Raw genomic sequence first — 17,952 nt, forward strand, 5'->3', positions numbered from 1 at the left:
ATAATTAACACAACACTTTCAGAGAACATGTATCATCTTGTGATACTCCAGAGGCTCACAAACAGTATAATTAAGAGCAACTTACATAAGACAAACTAGTATTTATTAAGTCTGACTTTGTAAAATATTCTTTGGGAGAAAAAAAGAGAGGTTCCCCACTGGCCTCAGGATGTAATCTAAGGTCTATAGACATTAGCTTCAAAACAGTTCATATACTGTTCTCACTTACGTATTCAACTCTATTGCTTATTACTCCTAATGTTTCATTCAGAGCCAACTTCTATACATCTTTCCTTTAAAATAAAGTTTCTAAAACATCATCCTAGTGTCAAGTGCTGGTGAATTTTTATGCAGTAAATGAAAAAACACAGGACTGAGAGCACCCAAACCACAAAGTCCAGTTGTGATTGATATTCCTCTGTATGTATTTATTGGATCTATAGGCTATTGAGAAATCACATGAAATCATTGAATAAACACAGCACTCTATGAACATAAATCTTGAATTGATTCAATACTTAAGGCAGTCAGCTGATCCTATACAGTGCAAACAAATAAAACAAAAGGGAAATCAGGCTGAGGCAGGAGAATCGCTTGAATCCGGGAAGCAGAGGTTGCAGTGACCTGAGATCATGCATGCCATTGTGCTCCAGCCTGGGCAACAAGAGCTGCTCTGTCTCAATAAAAGGTGGGGGGAGGAATCATTTAATTACACTTTGCTTGCCTGAGTTTTATCAGTTATATAGATGTCACACTAGAACCTTATAAATCATGAACTCACAAATTACCTCTATCACAGCTCCCAATGTTAACACACACACACACACACACACACAACTTGGAACACTTGTGCTCAATCACATCTTAACCATTATTTTGCCAGTGCCTTCAGTGCAGAGTACTATCAGTAGAGCCAACAATTTCAGCTTTATGTTAATGTTGAGATACAATACACATTTAGTCCTGGTTTCCTCACCTACAAGACTGGGCAATGTTTGATGCTAACTACAGTTTAGGAAAACTTTAAGTAAAATTGACAAAATGTAAAGAGGGTAGGCACTACACAGCATTTTATCTGTCATTTGTAATTCCACCTAACATACGTGGATTCATTCAGTTATTCTAACAAGTTCTTCCCTCTGTATTTTTAATATCAACTTTCACAAAGGCTGAAATAAAAACATGAAAAGTACTGGATAAAGGTCAATAAACCTGTGGAAGATATGCAAGATTTCTTAGTACACCATCAGGGAGTTAGATTATTTGACCTTCTGGGTCCTATAGACATCACCAAGTCTAATAGATACAAAGTGCTCAAGATAAGGTTTGCTGACTGAATCAAACAAGCCTAATAAAAATGGCAATACATAGGATGATTCTAAGTGTGATTACATTCTCAATAAAATGTTGACATATTATAGAAAAAAACCACCATATTTTCATAAGCATATTTTAATTTTTAAAATTTGAACAATTCAAGTAGAAGTCAGCTAGATAACATAAATACAGAGTAAATGCACACAATTTACAGCCATGTACATAAATGCAAGATAGCAAATCTCACATGAATGGTCAGAATTTAAACACTTTTGAAGTTCATTATTTAGCTATGACTGATGGGTCATCATTGTTCACATACACAGGGGGTAGACATTCCAAAAGTTTATAAACACAAAAGCTGAGTCAAACTAGAATTTGGTTTCTACAAGGAGTAGCATGAAAATCAGCATGTAGGTTAATAGGAAATACAAGCACATGATAAGGAAGAGATCTGAGTGGGCAGAAAGTTTGTACATTGTATTTTATATATTAAAGTCCATCCAATTTAAATTCAGAAATACCTATATTCTTAGGAATGTTAAAGTCATTAGGTATTTGCGGAAAAAAGGCTGAACTTTATCGGCTGCAAGGGGGTCCCTAGAGTACTAACGGTCTGGGTAGAAGAGCATGTAAACAACAAAAGGCAGACATGGACCATTCTTGAAGGGTAAGAAATGGACTGATTTCTAGCACTTAAATCCTTCAAATCTGAATAAATATTTTTAGTGATTTAAAATTAATCTAAAAATGCGTGTCTGTAATCTAGTAATAATAAAATTATTTTTAACCAACCCAAACTCTGCTGGTCCTAGCATAATAATGCTATTGCACAGAAAATCTAATGATATTCTGTTCTGACTTCAAAGTTACAAATCCATTGTGGGGGAGGGGAGGCCATCTAGAAAGAATGGTTCTAGAAAGTCCCATCTTGAAAATCAAGTCAACTTTCGGCGATCGTTTTCTTCCTAGGATTAAAAGCACTGCATGGTATCCCGAAATCACAGGGTTGGTAATCCTTCAGATTTGAGCTTTGAAATTTAAAAGTACATACAATCTAAATAATGTGGACTACCTCTACAACAGAAATAAAAGTTATGATAAACAGATGAAAACAAGTTAAAAAGTCCAATGCTTTGAATATGTTTTTGTTTTTAAACATGAGCCAATTTTTTTAAAAACTTCAAAGAAATATTTCAGAGACAAACTTTATATACAACTTTTATATACGGTTTTCCTTTTTGAATTATCTTTGTCACACAAAAAGTAAACTATGGCAGATTGTACTTAGGGAAAAATACAACTGAAATAAAATTCACTGCTCTTTTCCAGTTGTTGCACAAATAAACAATGTCTAAGACTCTAAGATTTCTTTTCTTTCCAGCACATACGTAATACTTTTAAAAGCTGAATATAATGCACTAAAGGTCAACATAAGTTTTATTTGCTAAATAGAAATAGAATATATGTTCATCCTTGAAGGACACTTGACTTGTTATGAATTTGCTACAACTAAATAATAAGATGTTCCTTAGCTGCTGGTTTTCGTTATCATTCTTAATCATTTGTGGGGTACTGAGATCAGTAAGACTAGGGAGAGTCTATCTTACATTCAACACAACGAATGTTTATGAGTCTTCACAAGGCAAATGGCACTGTATTAGGCAGTAGAAATGGCACCTGAAAAGGCAAACACGATAGATTCAGACCTTCTCTACAGATTTGTTACAAACCGTTTTTGGGTGTTTTTGGTATGTTCCTCATAATACATGTCAAGCTAAAATTTACCATTAAAGGTACTAATAATTCCAAAGGTCAGAAACTGATTTTACCTTTGGTCTCCAAATAGATTGGAATATTTTTATTCCAACTGAGCACCTCAGAAACATCCACTTATTGTTGACCGCAAGGAAGTTAAGGTGGGGGAATTTAAGAGGGCACTGTTTCATTGGTGACAGCAGAGAAAGCTTGCAATCACATGCTGCAATATTCTACAATGTTGGGGGCACTACAGGGTACAGGATACCTAAAACATTTAAAGATCTCCAAAACAACATACTTAAAACTCGGAAAAATATTATGAACACTGTTTCTGCCTAATACACACCAATGTTTTTCTAGAAAGAAATATTAACATGGAATTCTCTCCTACTCTCTCACCCCCCAAAAAGGCCACAGAGTGCTTTCACAAAGAGTCATTCTTCAAGGTAAAGCCATTGCACACAATGTACAGTTCAGGTACTGGTGTTTAATCGTAGCAGTTTTTATACACCAGTATAGCACAGGCGAAGTCTTTTAACAGAATTATAGCAAACATCTGTATAAGGGCCATACTTATAACACATTTAAAGTATTAAAAAGGTACAGCTGACTCAATAGCAAAATTTTAAAGCTACATCCTGTTAGCACATTTATCCCAAATGAACTTGAATCTTTCTATGCTTGACCACTCAGGAAACGAGGACAGAATAAATTTATTGTCAAAAGCAGTTTGCTCATGTAAACAAAACTAGAAGTCGATTAATGTCACTATCTGCTGAAGCAGATAGCAGGGGGGCCTTTGTCTATAATATTTATACTGTCCCAAATATTAATGTCACCTTCAAAGGGCAAAACTTTAAATTACCATTTTCTCTACAAAATAAAGTAATCTATTATGTATCAACCAGGAAAAAATCCAAAAAAGTTCAAACTCTTAATGTGAAAGCAAGTAGAGAAAAGTTCAAAAGTGAAAAATCTTACACTTTATGTAAACAATTCTTAAGTATGACAAACAGGTGACAATTCAAGTTCATTAGTAAGTCACTGAAAAGATAACTGCATTCATTCATGTACCATAAAATTAGAGAATATATGAGGACATGCCACAGTCAGTGAAATAGCCAAGAATCAACATTTTACTATTTTGTCCCAAACTATTACCATGTGTGTTTGGTATGTTAACAATTTAAAGATCCATATTAAGCTAAACAACAAGCACCTGTTAGCAGTGGAAACTGAAACATTTTAATGCTAAAAATGTACACGATATTTAGACACTATTTCATTGGCTGTCAAAAACAGTGACTACTGCCAAATAATTAAATTTAAAATATTGTGCCAGGTCCTCTCAGGGAAATGTGAAAATAATATTGATGATCTCACTGTGATTGTTATTTTAATGGGATTAAAGAAAATCCAGAAGTTACAAATTTATGACTGCCAATACTATCTTTGGAGAGTTACAGTACAGTATATAATTAAAGATGGCTTTGTTTAGAAGACTGCTATAAATCAACAAAACCCAACTGTGTCCGGTGGACATGGTAGAGAAAATGGCAATTTTGAGAGGAGTGCTTCTAAAGGCATTTCCTTGGAGGCTCTGAGGTTTTGTTTTGTTTTGTTTTTTCTTCACATTACTGAAAGGCCAAGTAATGTGGTGTGATTATTATAATTCCTACAACACAACTTCCACTTAGAATAGTTACATGTTCCCAAACTATTTTTCTTCTGTCCACCATGCTGGCTTCCATATTCCATGGTCCACTGTCATCTTTTGGTCTTTCTTCGTTGTACTACAGCAGCCCTCATGCTGCTATCCATTGAGTAGGTAAACCACCAATTCATAGGTGGCCATCATAATGGCTGTGTTTGGAATCTGTCTCACTAGATGAGTTGTCAGACCACGGTAAAGAGACCCATAACCTTCTTCTTGCACAACCAAAGATAGCGTCTGAAAAAAAGATCTGTATTTTGTTCCCTCTTCACGTAGTCTTGTTCTTACAACTTCTGTTTAGGAAAGAAAGAAAATCATTTTACTTAAACATTATTCACATCTTTATACTCTTCTTCTAACTGAGCACATCCCATTTATCAGTCTGTAAGTATAAGCTCAGGATAAAAAAGGAGTGGCTTCCAACGTGTAGCTTACTGCAACCAGACACATTATAGTAACACCAAACTTCTAATATGGCCAAAATAATGTACATTAATCATAAACTTTATAGTCTTCGAATGTAAAAAGACACAATAAAACAAAAGTATCAGTTATCTGCTAGATAAACAGATAAAAGGAAGGACAGATATGAGAAGGAGAAAAAGGTGAAGAAGCAGGAAAGAGTAGAGGTAGCATCCAGGATTAATATGAAAAGAATATAGTGAGAAGCAGAAAAGATTTTCTAAAAAGTGAAAGTACAAAGAAACAGTAGCATTAATAATCTATTCAAAACAGTCCATATATATGAATGTGAAACATCATGTGGACAAAAAAGCTGAAAATGTTCAAAACAGTAGCTGCCAGCTATAAAAACCAGCCTGGGAATCAAATAAGCAAAAATTATGAATTTTTAAAAGCTGAATGAACCTTAAAGATTAGTTAGCCCAATTTTTCCTCATTTTAAAAGATGAGATACTGAGAGATTTTGGCCAGTTGGGGGTAGAGGATGGGAATTCAGAGCTTCCTATGTAGCTAACTACTCTTTTTACATCCACGATTTCTCAAATTTTTTCAGCAAAATATTCCTGATGGGCCTGGGGAAATAGTCTAAAACAATCCACAGCAATTGTAATTATTTACTTGAAATCTGTCCTGTCTTAAAGATTCATGCCATTTATATATTTGACTCCAAAATGTCCTGTTTGGCAGGTGTGGTGGCTCATGCCCGTAATCCTAGCATTCTGGGAGACCGAGGTGGGAGAATCACTTGAGCCCAGGAATCTGAAACCAGCCTGGGCAACCCAGCAAGACTTTGTCTCTACTAAAAACAAAAAAAATTAGCTGCGCATGGTGGCCTGAGCTCATAGTTGCAGCTACTTGGGAGGCTGGGGCAGGAGGATTACTTGAGCCTTGGCGTTCAAGGATGCAGTGAGCTGTGATCATGTCACTACACTCAAGCTGGATGACAGAGTGAGATCCTGTTTATTAATAAAAAAGAACAAAGTATCTTGTTTATCAACTGTACCTCTTCTTATAATGACATTCTCTCACTTCAAGGGAGAAGACTGCTTAAACTCTAAAATTATCCCTTACACCTTGGCGGCCACCATCCTAACCCACCCACAGGAGGTCAGTACCTAAACAATATTGCTGATACTGTCCTATTTTGACTTCTTTTAGAAAAGTCAGGAACTTCCTTCAGGAAATTGAGATAAGTTCACAGTCCAACCTAGTCAGAGTTTGTTTCATAAATTATTATTAGAGCAAATACTCATTTTCTAGGCCTGTCTCATTTTTCCTGATATGATATACAATGGAGAAGAAAAATGTTAACCAGCTAAGTGAACAAAAATGAAGCGCTTACATTAAAAAACAAATCTTAAATATGCAAAAATCAAAAGCTAGATTTAAATAAAACAAAATAATCAAAAAAGCTACCAAAAAACCTCAGCATGTAGCAGATAAATTCTTAAGTGATTTACCTAGCTGTTAATGAAATAGGCTATTATAAAAACTTAAATACAGAAATAAAAGAAGAAATTGTTAACATATACTTATTTGTCAACATGAAACAATGTAAAATATAGCTTGGTCTTTGGGATTACAGACTTTAATTCAAATTTGAGTTTCACCATTAAGTAGGTATGTGACCTACTTATTTAATGTTTACAAATTACATAGAAGTTATTTAATGTTTACGTACTCCATTTGAAAAGGAGAACAATTCTGGTTATGTTCTAGCATTAAAGGAAAAATAAATAGATACTTTATATGCAGATTAGTATTAATGTATGTAAACTATCTACCAGAGCACATACATACAGGCTTTTTTCAAAAATTAGAAACTTGCCCCAAAGTCACCAAGCTGAAGTAAGTAAGGGTGAAATTTGACTGACTTCAGAGCTCATGCTCAATCACCACCATGCTATTTGATAGCAAGCATAAAACTAACCTATTAATACAGCCTACATTACTTAACCAGATTTAATTTCATTATGAATTCCCAAGAACTGTATTTTGTTATGACAGAATGCAGTAAAATTAAAAATCTTTAATAAGTGAGCTGTTGGCTGGGGTGGGAAAATATTTCTGATTTAACAGAATATTACTCATATAAACTCAACTGTTCTTACCATGTGGATATGCTATAGTTGTGGCACAAGTTTTTGAGGTGGCAGCAGCTAGCATCATTCCCACAAAATCTGATGCTTCTCTCACAGACTCTTCATCATTTTCCATTGTAGAAGCAGTCTTACATTCCAGTAGTTTTTGTTTTATACTTTCATAAATAACAAAATGGATAACAGTCTCTGATATACCAGCATATGAAGCAGACATGCCCCTATAAAATCCTTTTAGTCCATCTGTCTGATACACTTTACGAACACATTCAAAAGCACCCATTCGCCTTTCCCCACGGTTCCTAAAAAGCAAAAAGAAATATCTCGCTGATAAATCAAATAGCACGGGTTTTTAAATAAAGTAAGTAAAGTATGGTAAAATATGTCACTCTAATAATAAAGAATGGTCTTTAATTCATAAAGAATTAAATTAGAATTTTAAAACAATATTCATATTTTAGATTTCCTATTCATTTGTCCCAAATTTGTCATACTGAATGGGTGATGTAAATTCTAGTTCTAAGTTGAATTTCCTTTGCATTTAGTAACACAAACAGAATGACTGAGACACTAATGATGACAGCATATCATAAAGCAAGCAGTATGATTAATTAAAATTCTCTGCACATGAGGGATTCTCTTCCAACCTCATTCATAATCTCCCCAAGAAGTGATGGGGTGAATATAAGTCAAACTCCCTGTGATCATTTAAAGGCAATGGCCATGTCAGTCTCCCTGGTGAATATGAATGAGAACCTGTAATGTTATAAAGTATTTATTCAGTAATCTGTCTAAGACCATTTTTTTAGTTCTACTTAAGGGGGCAGTACTTACTCTTATAGAATACAAAATCTCCTCCTACACATGCATATAATTTTGAGTTTTAACAATATTTGTTACCTTACACTGGTTCTACCAAAAGGACTTTATCTATAAGAGATAGGTTTAAATGCTACCTATAAAAGAAATATAAAATTTACCTATTTGTAAATTATTTCTAACTTGTTTCTGACATAAAACCACAACTACAACACTCACCTAATCACCTACAGATTCCACCAGTTTTATGAACTGATTGTCTTTAGATATTGAACACCTATTAGATAAATGACACACATAACCAACTGTAACTAGTTTCCGCCATTAGAGATCCTTGTTACAAATCCTAAAAGGTGACATACAAGCCCTATTTTTTTTTTTTTTTTTTTTTTTTTTTTTTACAGATGGAGTCTCAGTAGTGCAGTCATGGCTCACGGCAGCCTCATACTCCTGGGCTCAAGCAGTCCTCCTTCCTCAGCCTCCCAAGTAGCTAGGACTACAGACATGCATTTTTTGTAGAGATGAAGTATTGCAATGTTGCCCAGGCTGATCTCAAAACTCCTGGCTTCAAGCAATCCTCCTGTCTTGGCCTCTCAAAGTGCTGGGATTACAGGCATTAGCCACTGCACCCAGCCCTCAGCCCTACAAACTAGAATCCTCAAGTCAACCTTTCATTATTACCCCATCCCTAACCAATTCCCCACCCTCAGAAGCATAAGAATTGTGCTAGCTTGTGCTACAATTGTAAGTCGGAAAAAAATAGTATTAAAGAGTTTTAAGTCACGCCTGTAATCCCAGCACTTTTGGAGGCCAAGGCAGGCAGATGACTTGAGGTCGGGAGTTTGAGACCAGCCTGACGAACATGGAGAAATCCCATCTCTACTAAAAATAAAAATAAAAAATCAGCTGGGTGTGGCAGCGCATGCCTGTAATCCCAGCTACTTGAGAGGCTGAGGCAGAAGAATTGCTTAACCCAGATGGCAGAGGTTGCAGTGAGCCAAGATTGTGCCATTACACTCTAGCTTGGGCAACAAGAGCGAAACTCCACCTCAGAAAAAAAAGAAAAAGAGTTTTAAGTCATGCTTTTCCTAGATTCCTTACAGAGCAACCCTAAACGTAGTGAAACCTATCTCTGGTAGTTTACAATAGTAAACTAGCATCTTGTACTTTCTAAGCTTTAGAGTAAGTCTTAGTTACCATTACTTTTCAGATATTTGGCTTTAAGAAATAAACTTGGAGTTTTGCTACAACACTTAAGATTTCATTAACCAAAACCTAAAATGCAATGCAATAAAAAAATAAATAAAATAAAAAAAAAGGGAATATGATGAGAATCAGCAAAAAAATAAAAAAATAATAAATAAATAAATAAATAAAATGAAGGAAAAAAAAAAAGATTTCATTAAAAGATCTATTTTAGATGAAACACTTAGATATTTCTTTTCAAGTTTCCAAACAGTATATAGTTCAACATGACAGAAGATGGAAAACAGGTACCTTAGCAGGCATAATTGTTAATGATTTGTTAGCTTTTAAACCTATTGGATGTATCACTATTTCTCAAACACCAAAATATAAAAACAGAAGAAACATGTTATAAACAGAACCTACTCCAGACTAAAAGTCTAAAACAGTTCAAAACCATTATTATTGTAACATATAATATAGGACCATCTCTCTACTGAAAAGTATTATCTTCCCCAGTCTCTACTGTAAAGTCAATAGGAGAGTTAAGATGGCAAGACTCTACACAACATTGCTTTTGGCCTATTCTCAGTTCCCAGAACACCAAAGGCCCTACACTTTAGAACCTCTGAAGTTTGCACCAATTGGTTTCTCTAGGTTCAAAAAACCATTCCTTGATTATTCCATTTAAAATTAGTTCCCACTGTTTCCAAGTGCCATCTCTAAAACACAGCAGTACTTGCTAATACAGATTTGTTGAACAAATGAATCTTGCTATTGTAAAGTGGTCTGTGGTAACAGATGATATACGCACACTATTTCTCAGCCTAGAGTTCTCTATACATAAGGTCACTAAATTTAAGCAATGACCCTCAAACATTCAGTCTAGACTAGCTGACCTTGTGGCTTATTTAGCTTCTGCGAGGCCAAGTATAAATTCCCATGCGGGGGAAGTTATTACCTTTTGGGCTGGGTTAATTTAGGTCTTTCTTGTTTTTTTCTCTATGGAATCTTTCTAGCCACTCTTTTTAAAACAAAACAAAAAAACACCACCACATACTAATAATACACTCTTCTCACCTGGAAAACCTCATATTGTCAACTATTACATTATCTTTTTTCTGATGGCAGACTCAAGTTTCAAAACTAAACTACAACAACAAAAAACAAATTTCAGCAGCAAAAGGTAAGAAAAAAAAATCTGTAGAAAAAAATTAGTTAAATCCACTTTAACCATTTTAAGGAATTAACATACCTTGCATCAAGCTGTAACCGAGTCTTTATAAGCCAAATGGGGTTGGTTGCTGTGATTGCAGTAAAACCTAAACAAATACGTTTAAAATGAACTCTGGTAAAAATGAAGAATGCACTATTAACTTTAAGGTTTTAAAAATTATATCAATCTACATTAAAGAAAATGTATATAAATATTTAAACTATTAATTTGTGTGTATGTTACACTTTCATTTTACAAATCCATACAATGACAAACATTAGTCTTCATTTCCAATCTATATGAATTCTCAAATTCTGTCCTTAACAGATTCTTTTAAGAGCAAAATGAATATAAATTGCTTTTAAAATTTATAATATCCTTTAGGGTACTCTCTACTGTCTAAGCTGAATTCAGAAATCCATCTCTACAAACACATAGACATTTTGTGTATTCTAAGGCTAAAAAGCATGCACTTGGGATCCTAAAAACCAGCTAGAAAAACAGCTACCTGGGATTCAATTAGCATCCCAAATCACCACATTCAAAATGAATTCTCCATAAATATCAAATTTTACCAATATTTTGATCTTTAGTTGATTATATAGTAGAAAAGACTGTTGTTTGGCCCATGAATACTTTCTACATATATACTTACTAATACTGTTAAAATAATGGTATCACAGAAGTAAGATTTTTGTTAGGGTTAATAGGACAGACCTATTTTCATCTACTGAACACATACAAAAACTCAAAAGTTCAAAAAATTACAAATTGGAAGCTCCCTCTTACTTTTATAGACATGGAAGAAAGAAACTCAGGGTAGAAGACAGCTCTAGTTTACTTTAAAAGTAAAGTACTATGTACTACTAAGTATTGGTGCAAAATGGTGGTCACCTAAGATGGCTCATTCCAGGTAGTAAATTAAGATCTACCTGGAACAGTCTGTTTCTAGGCTGGTATGTATGTTTTACTTGCCACCTTCCTACCTATGGAAAAACAGCACACTAAATACAGTCTTGACAGAAACTTACAAAGATTGCTGTATCTACACAAAACAGGGTTTTAATTTACACAGACTTCATATAACTACTCACGTTAAGCTATATTTATTCAACTGGCCTTTAAATTCAATAAAAACTTATATGCAGAAATGTTTAAGGATCTTAACTGTTTTAATATTCCTATCACATACTAGCAGGTCAAGCACATTATTTTTATAAAGGAAGCTTATGATCAGTATATTTAAGATGAGTACTTACAGGAACAGAACTGCTATAATATACTTAAGAGTAATTTATTTTTAAATTAATATTAATATACAGATCCAATCATAAACCTTTCTTGGCTTTCAAAGGTATTATCTACATATGCAAAATTAGATTAAATTGTTTACAAAGCTTAATTTGGGCTCACAAGGTTCTTTTCTATGTCAGTAACTAGTTAACTCAAATTTTACTTCCTTAACCCACTGTTTTAACACTGTAGAAATAGCCAGATGTTACACAGATGGATGCTCCAATTAAATCTATTTAGCAAGCAAGATAGAGTAAAACTTTCATTTAAATAACTCGTTTAATACTTTTGTAAAGATTATATAGTCTACATTTCTCTTAAGTGCTTTTAATACTACATACGTAAGTATAAAACTAGAATGGGACCAACAATTTTGGACGCATCAGCAGGTACTAAATTGATAAAATTTAAAGTGTTGAGCAGATTGCCAGAAACATCTTTTTAAATAAAAGGTTCTTTTCATGCATCTATTCTTGGTAAAAGAAATGAAAAGAAAAACATGAAACTATCAGACCAGTTTAAATATTTTTCTTGCATGGTTCTAGCTTAACTGAGAACAAAGTTGTAGAGTATTATTTTTTTTCTTCTTTGGAACTTCATTTTTCTAAGTGAAAAGGCTAGGATACTCAAATTATATTTTAAAGCAATCAGATATCAATATTCTGGTCAAGCTCCAATTTAATGATTCTTGTTTTATAAACTTAAATATTTGTATTAGCTGAATGTCTGTACAGCAAAATTAAGGGTTTATTAGTAAAAAGCTGCTAAGCAGCATAAACCAACAAAATATTCTGCATTACTCACAATAATTTTTATTAATCATTTTGTAGAAATCTTAAGAAAAACAATGTGCTTTTTATTGAATTTTAAAAGCTTAAAAATGGGAATCATTACATCAAACTTAAAAAAAAAAAAAGACAGCCAATCTAGGTGAAAGTTCTCATTCATCTTATTATACTTATTTGTGAAAAGAAGATGAGCACTTAAGTTTTTTTTAAAATAAAAGTTCTATTTCTAAAAACATAAAGTTAATACCCAAGCTTCTGTCCATAATACTCTTCCAAGTCACAAAAGATTTTGAGGCTGGAAAAAAACCCATACATAAAAAACTTTACAACAATACAATAAATTTTTGTAAATGTTAGGAATAAAACTTTATAAAGATCCCCAAATTATAAATTATTCTCTGTACATATTAGTATAATGTCAGAAAGCAAACAACAGGTATTTCTCACTTAACTAAAATTCATTTCCAAGCACAAATTAACCCATGTAACAGGACACATTAAAATTTAGGTAAGTGAGAGAATGTCATCTTATCCCTATGTAATCGCTGTTATCAGCAAGCTATGTTTACTATGGTTGCTCTGGCTCAACTCTCCTAACGAGAGCTAGCTCTTAATAAAGACACTAGCCTAAATGCTAGCAAACCATAGGTTAGATAAATAATCTAGGCAGAAAACACTATTAGCCTTTTACCACTTAAAACTCAGGTCCTTGAATTTTATGCTATTATTTTCTCCTAACCAAAGACACTTTAACAAACTAAATAGACATTACTAGGCTAATTACATCTAATAAATATAATCTACTAATCTAATAAATAAAGCCAATGGAATAAAACAAAAATTTATCGTAACTTAGCATTATATATGGTAAGGCAATTTGAAGTTAGCCAAAGCTAAACATTCTTCCTACTACTTATAAGACGAACACACACAAAGATACTGGGAATGCTGCCCCTGAAATTTAGAAATTGCCTATTACTTTTTATTTTGCATTTTAATTTTGTGACATTTTGATAACGTGCTAATTTATATTAAGATTCTGAGCACCCAGTGAAACATTAAAATGAACTTAAGATGACATGAGGGATCCATTTGTAAGTTAAGAAGAACTAATATTGTTCCACAGTCAGTTAAAGCAAAGTGCCAGTATACTGGCCATATTGTTAGTAGGGTGGTTAGTGTATTAGAAAGCTTAAAAAACATAAAAAAAAAAAACAAACTATTTTAAAAGTTTTGCTTTATTGAAGTAAGACTCAATTTGATAGTTGTGAACCAATTAAAAACCAGATGAACAGAAAAATTCTCCTTAAACTTGCTGAAAATGTTTTCATTAAGTGAGTGATACCTGTAGTGTTGCATTTTCAGTACTTTTTATTTCAACTAACTTCTGTAAAACAAAGCCCACCTAACCTCCTAAGAGAAATGTATTAACACTACTCTTTAAAGTAATTAAAACTGAAACAGCTAAGATCCCATATATTCTTATCCTGCATTTATTTGCAAAGTAATGATATTAAAATCTATTTATTTATTTCTTTTTGCAAAAAAGCTCTAAGAAAGCCAAGTATCAACAGATAAAAGAATGGAAAGCATTGTATTAGGCTTTTAAATATGTTATGCTAAGCAAAGAGAACTATGATTTTGTCTAAAACTTTTAAGATAGTATAATACCATTTACAGCAATATATATATAGTTATCAAATTATTTGGGGGGGGGGTCAAGGCTGTTATGGCCAAGCTGAAGACCCCAGGCTTTTATTACATGATGACTGAAAAATATCTTTCTTCCTTCTAGAAGGAATATTATAATGGGATCAGACTTGGCCTTTATAAAATACGTAATGCACACACAAATTCAGGAAATAAAAGTTAATTTCCCGCCTTCTAATTCCACAGCTATTATAAAATCCCAGGGTGTGTTTCTTATACTACAGGCTGCAAGAGATGCTCAGATCAGTACTCACGAGGTTTAAGTTAGTCCATATTTCTACAGGAAGTGACCTGCGGATGGGGAGCATGAGATGACACGATCTCACTCTTTTCTCGGGAGAAATGTACAGTAAATGCCTAAAATAGACACAGGCTTTTCTGTATCATAACAACAAGCAGTGACCTCATCAGAAACATGTGTACAAACTGAATCCCATTGGAAGGATTTGAGAAATATTTACTGTGAGATCTAACTTTTTTGAAAATTTTAAGTTAAAAAAAAGAAATTATCAAAATGGGCAATTTAAAAAAATGTACCGAGTACTGAAAATCCTGCCATCTGCAGCAGTTTCAGAATCTAAATACTTACCTAAAAGAAGATCAATTCTGCCTTAAAGAAAAAATGCTAACCTTGTCAAAGGGAATATTTAGAGGGGATCATCATGTCCCATTTTCCTACCACTATTATCTACTATGATTAAGGAGCTGAAAACACAATTTCTATTCTTTAACAATCAGCCTACTTAGTAAATCTTAAAAAAAAAAAAAAAAAAAAAAAGTCCAACAGAATATTCAAGTAATTTCATTTTGGAGCTATTTATATAAATTTTTAATAAAATAAAGTATATATTGCTACAATAGTACCTTTCACCTTTTGCACTATGGCCAGTAATATTGCACATCCATACTTATGAAATATTTTGCATTATTTTGTATTTAATTTCTTGTGTTCTACAAAACAAAAAACAGGAAGAATGTTTACATACAAACACACAAAACATCTGTCCAACCATCCATCTGGTTGAATTAACTGCCATGGACAAATAAAATATTGTTTAAAAATATTTCATAAATGCAAGACAATACCTGTATTTAATGAGTAAAAGCCTTTATTATAATGAAGTTTAAGTCTAATAGAAAAACATAAATTGAAAAATAACAGTGTATACTGTAAGCAAATCAAACCCACTAGGTATGTAGGAAATATTCAATAAATGTAAGTATTTTAAAAACTGAAAAGTAACTGTATGAATATATAATCCAATTAAAATCATAATTCATTCCCTGTACATTTATAATGTATATAAAAGTATACAGATGCCAGATAAATCTTTTAAAAATTGGGAATTACTATAAAGGAAGAAGTAATAAATTTTTTTTTGCATAAATCTGTGCCTAGGTGTGTATACAGAGGAATATACAAGTTAATTTAAACAAAATATACAGGCAAGAAAACAGATATCCTCAATAGCTAAGATTTACTTAGTCTGTCAAAAAGTCATGTGTAGGAGGAAAAACAGGCAGGCAAAATATTAAGAGTCAACATTATTTGATTATCCTCACAATTGGAAAAACTTCAATGCATAAAAATTTATAACTCAATTTTAAAGGCTTACAAATTCTATAGTGTGCACTACAACAAATAAAAAGACCCACTTTAAATAAACTCTCCTTTTAATAAGTAAATTTTTAGTATCTAACTTAAACATGAGTTCATATGAATAAAATGCAAAATGAATTGAAAGGTCACTTGGAATAAAAATTATGTATACACTGCCTTATAAATCCTTAATGGGTGTGCTATTTAGTGTGCTACAGTCTTGCAGGCAGTATCATTAACGGTCTATTTTAGTCTGTTTTTGTGTACTAAAGTGACAAGGTTAGCATTTTTTTCCCTTTAAAATAGACAGTTAAAAATGATTTTCCCAGAACTATCTTTAAGTACTTCATACTCCCAAATCATTCATATTTAGACCTACAAAAATAATCCTAAAAAACCCCCGAGCAATCTGGTCTAGATTATTTCAAGAACAAAGGGGGCAAAAGGCTACCTTAATAAGTCTGCATTGGACCATTCAGTTTTACCAACAATATAGTTATGTATAAAACTGCAAAGCTAAATGTTAATGCTCATGAATAGAAGCTCTGAAAGCACAATTCTCGGAACAATGTAACTGCAAACAAATTCAAGCAGTATAATCTCTGAACAAGTTTGAGACTATCAGTTTACCAAAACTCAAGGAATTCAAATTGGGAAATGGTATTAACGTATAGATAAAAACAAACTACATATCAACATTTGTACACATTTGAGAAAAAAGTGCAAACTGACAATTCCGAAATTCTTTGCAATGCGATACAAACACAGTAATACATTCTGATGACCTACTCTAATGAAATAAGATGTTCCAGTGGAAATAAAGATATTCTAAACCTCTACATTTGCAATACTGACATAACAAATATAAATTTAAAATGGTTGCTCATCTACTTTCTAGATTTCAGTTCTTTCAAATAGGATTAACATTTCTTTATAAGTATTTGAGGTTAAGAGACAAAAACATAATCACTGATAATTCAGAAATATATTTTTAAAGAACCTGATAGAGTGGTTATAAGGTTTGTCACTGGCCACCAACCTTTATCTTATATCCAATCAAATTTGTAGGGGAAAAATCCTATCTATTAATATTCAACATCGGAAAAATTATGTTAAAAATTTAATGTAATTAAAAATTACATTAAAATTAAAATTCTAGTTGTAACAAGATGGTCTCTATGACACTAAATCAAAGAACTAATTTTCAAAATCTGTATCTATGTAGACCACCTGACTCATTCCATGGGTAAGCTAAGAGGTTTGTGTAAATTACATAAATTGTCAAAGGTCTCTTTATTGGTAAATCAGAGTATTTCACCATTTTGACCTTTAGATTGTCTCTTCAAGTTTTAAAGCTTCAGTCAGTCAATCGACAATCATTAAATATAAAAAGCCTTAAAACCAATCTGTAATATGATAAGGGCTATTGATCTTTCAGAAATTTGTATTTCAAACTTACTTCATGAAATACATAGGTCAAATGGATTCAATTTATTTCTAAACCAAAAGTATTTAACAGTTTAAGGCACTCATTATTAAGTATATAATTGACACTCAATTTACTGATCAATAGCTGATGAAAGCAGCTGCAGTTTATAAAGTCACAGTATAATTTGAAAATGTGAGATATGGGTAAATACGCAATAAATCTTAGATATTGGAGAGAATTTTCTATTTGAAATCAAAGTTGATGGATGGCTCTGTCTAACATGCATAATAGCAAATGATTCCAGAATGAGGCTGGTCTAACCAACCTCCAACTGCTTATCTTTAGGGCAGTGCAAAGACCTAAAACTAAAGTTATTTTAATTCAGAATCATATATACTTATCAATGATGACAGAAACAGAGTTCCTGGAAACATTTCTATAGTAAGCATGTACACATAGCCAGTGTCTAAATTTCAGGTACTATCTAGTGTAATTTACGTGGAATAATAAACAATTTAAAAATATACACATAGTAAGTGAATTATCAATAATATATCAC

At 32.7% G+C, this 17,952-nt stretch overlaps 1 protein-coding gene across 2 annotated transcripts in view; it reads right to left on the reverse strand.

The window, feature by feature from the left end:
* Positions 1 to 1,436: 1,436 nt before the first annotated feature.
* SLC25A36 (solute carrier family 25 member 36) overlaps positions 1,437 to 17,952 on the reverse strand; it is a 34,595-nt gene continuing 18,079 nt past the window's right edge. For both annotated transcript variants that reach the window (XM_003942591.3, XM_074405834.1), the window contains exons 5-7: positions 10,613 to 10,679; positions 7,366 to 7,655; positions 1,437 to 5,085 (exon numbers count right to left, since the gene is read on the reverse strand). In XM_003942591.3, the coding sequence (XP_003942640.1) occupies positions 4,892 to 5,085; positions 7,366 to 7,655; positions 10,613 to 10,679 (551 nt within the window). In that variant the 3' untranslated portion in view covers positions 1,437 to 4,891. The remainder of the gene's footprint in view (positions 5,086 to 7,365; positions 7,656 to 10,612; positions 10,680 to 17,952) is intronic.

Source organism: Saimiri boliviensis, chromosome 9, assembly GCF_048565385.1.
Source record: "Saimiri boliviensis isolate mSaiBol1 chromosome 9, mSaiBol1.pri, whole genome shotgun sequence".
Lineage (NCBI taxonomy): Eukaryota > Metazoa > Chordata > Mammalia > Primates > Cebidae > Saimiri > Saimiri boliviensis.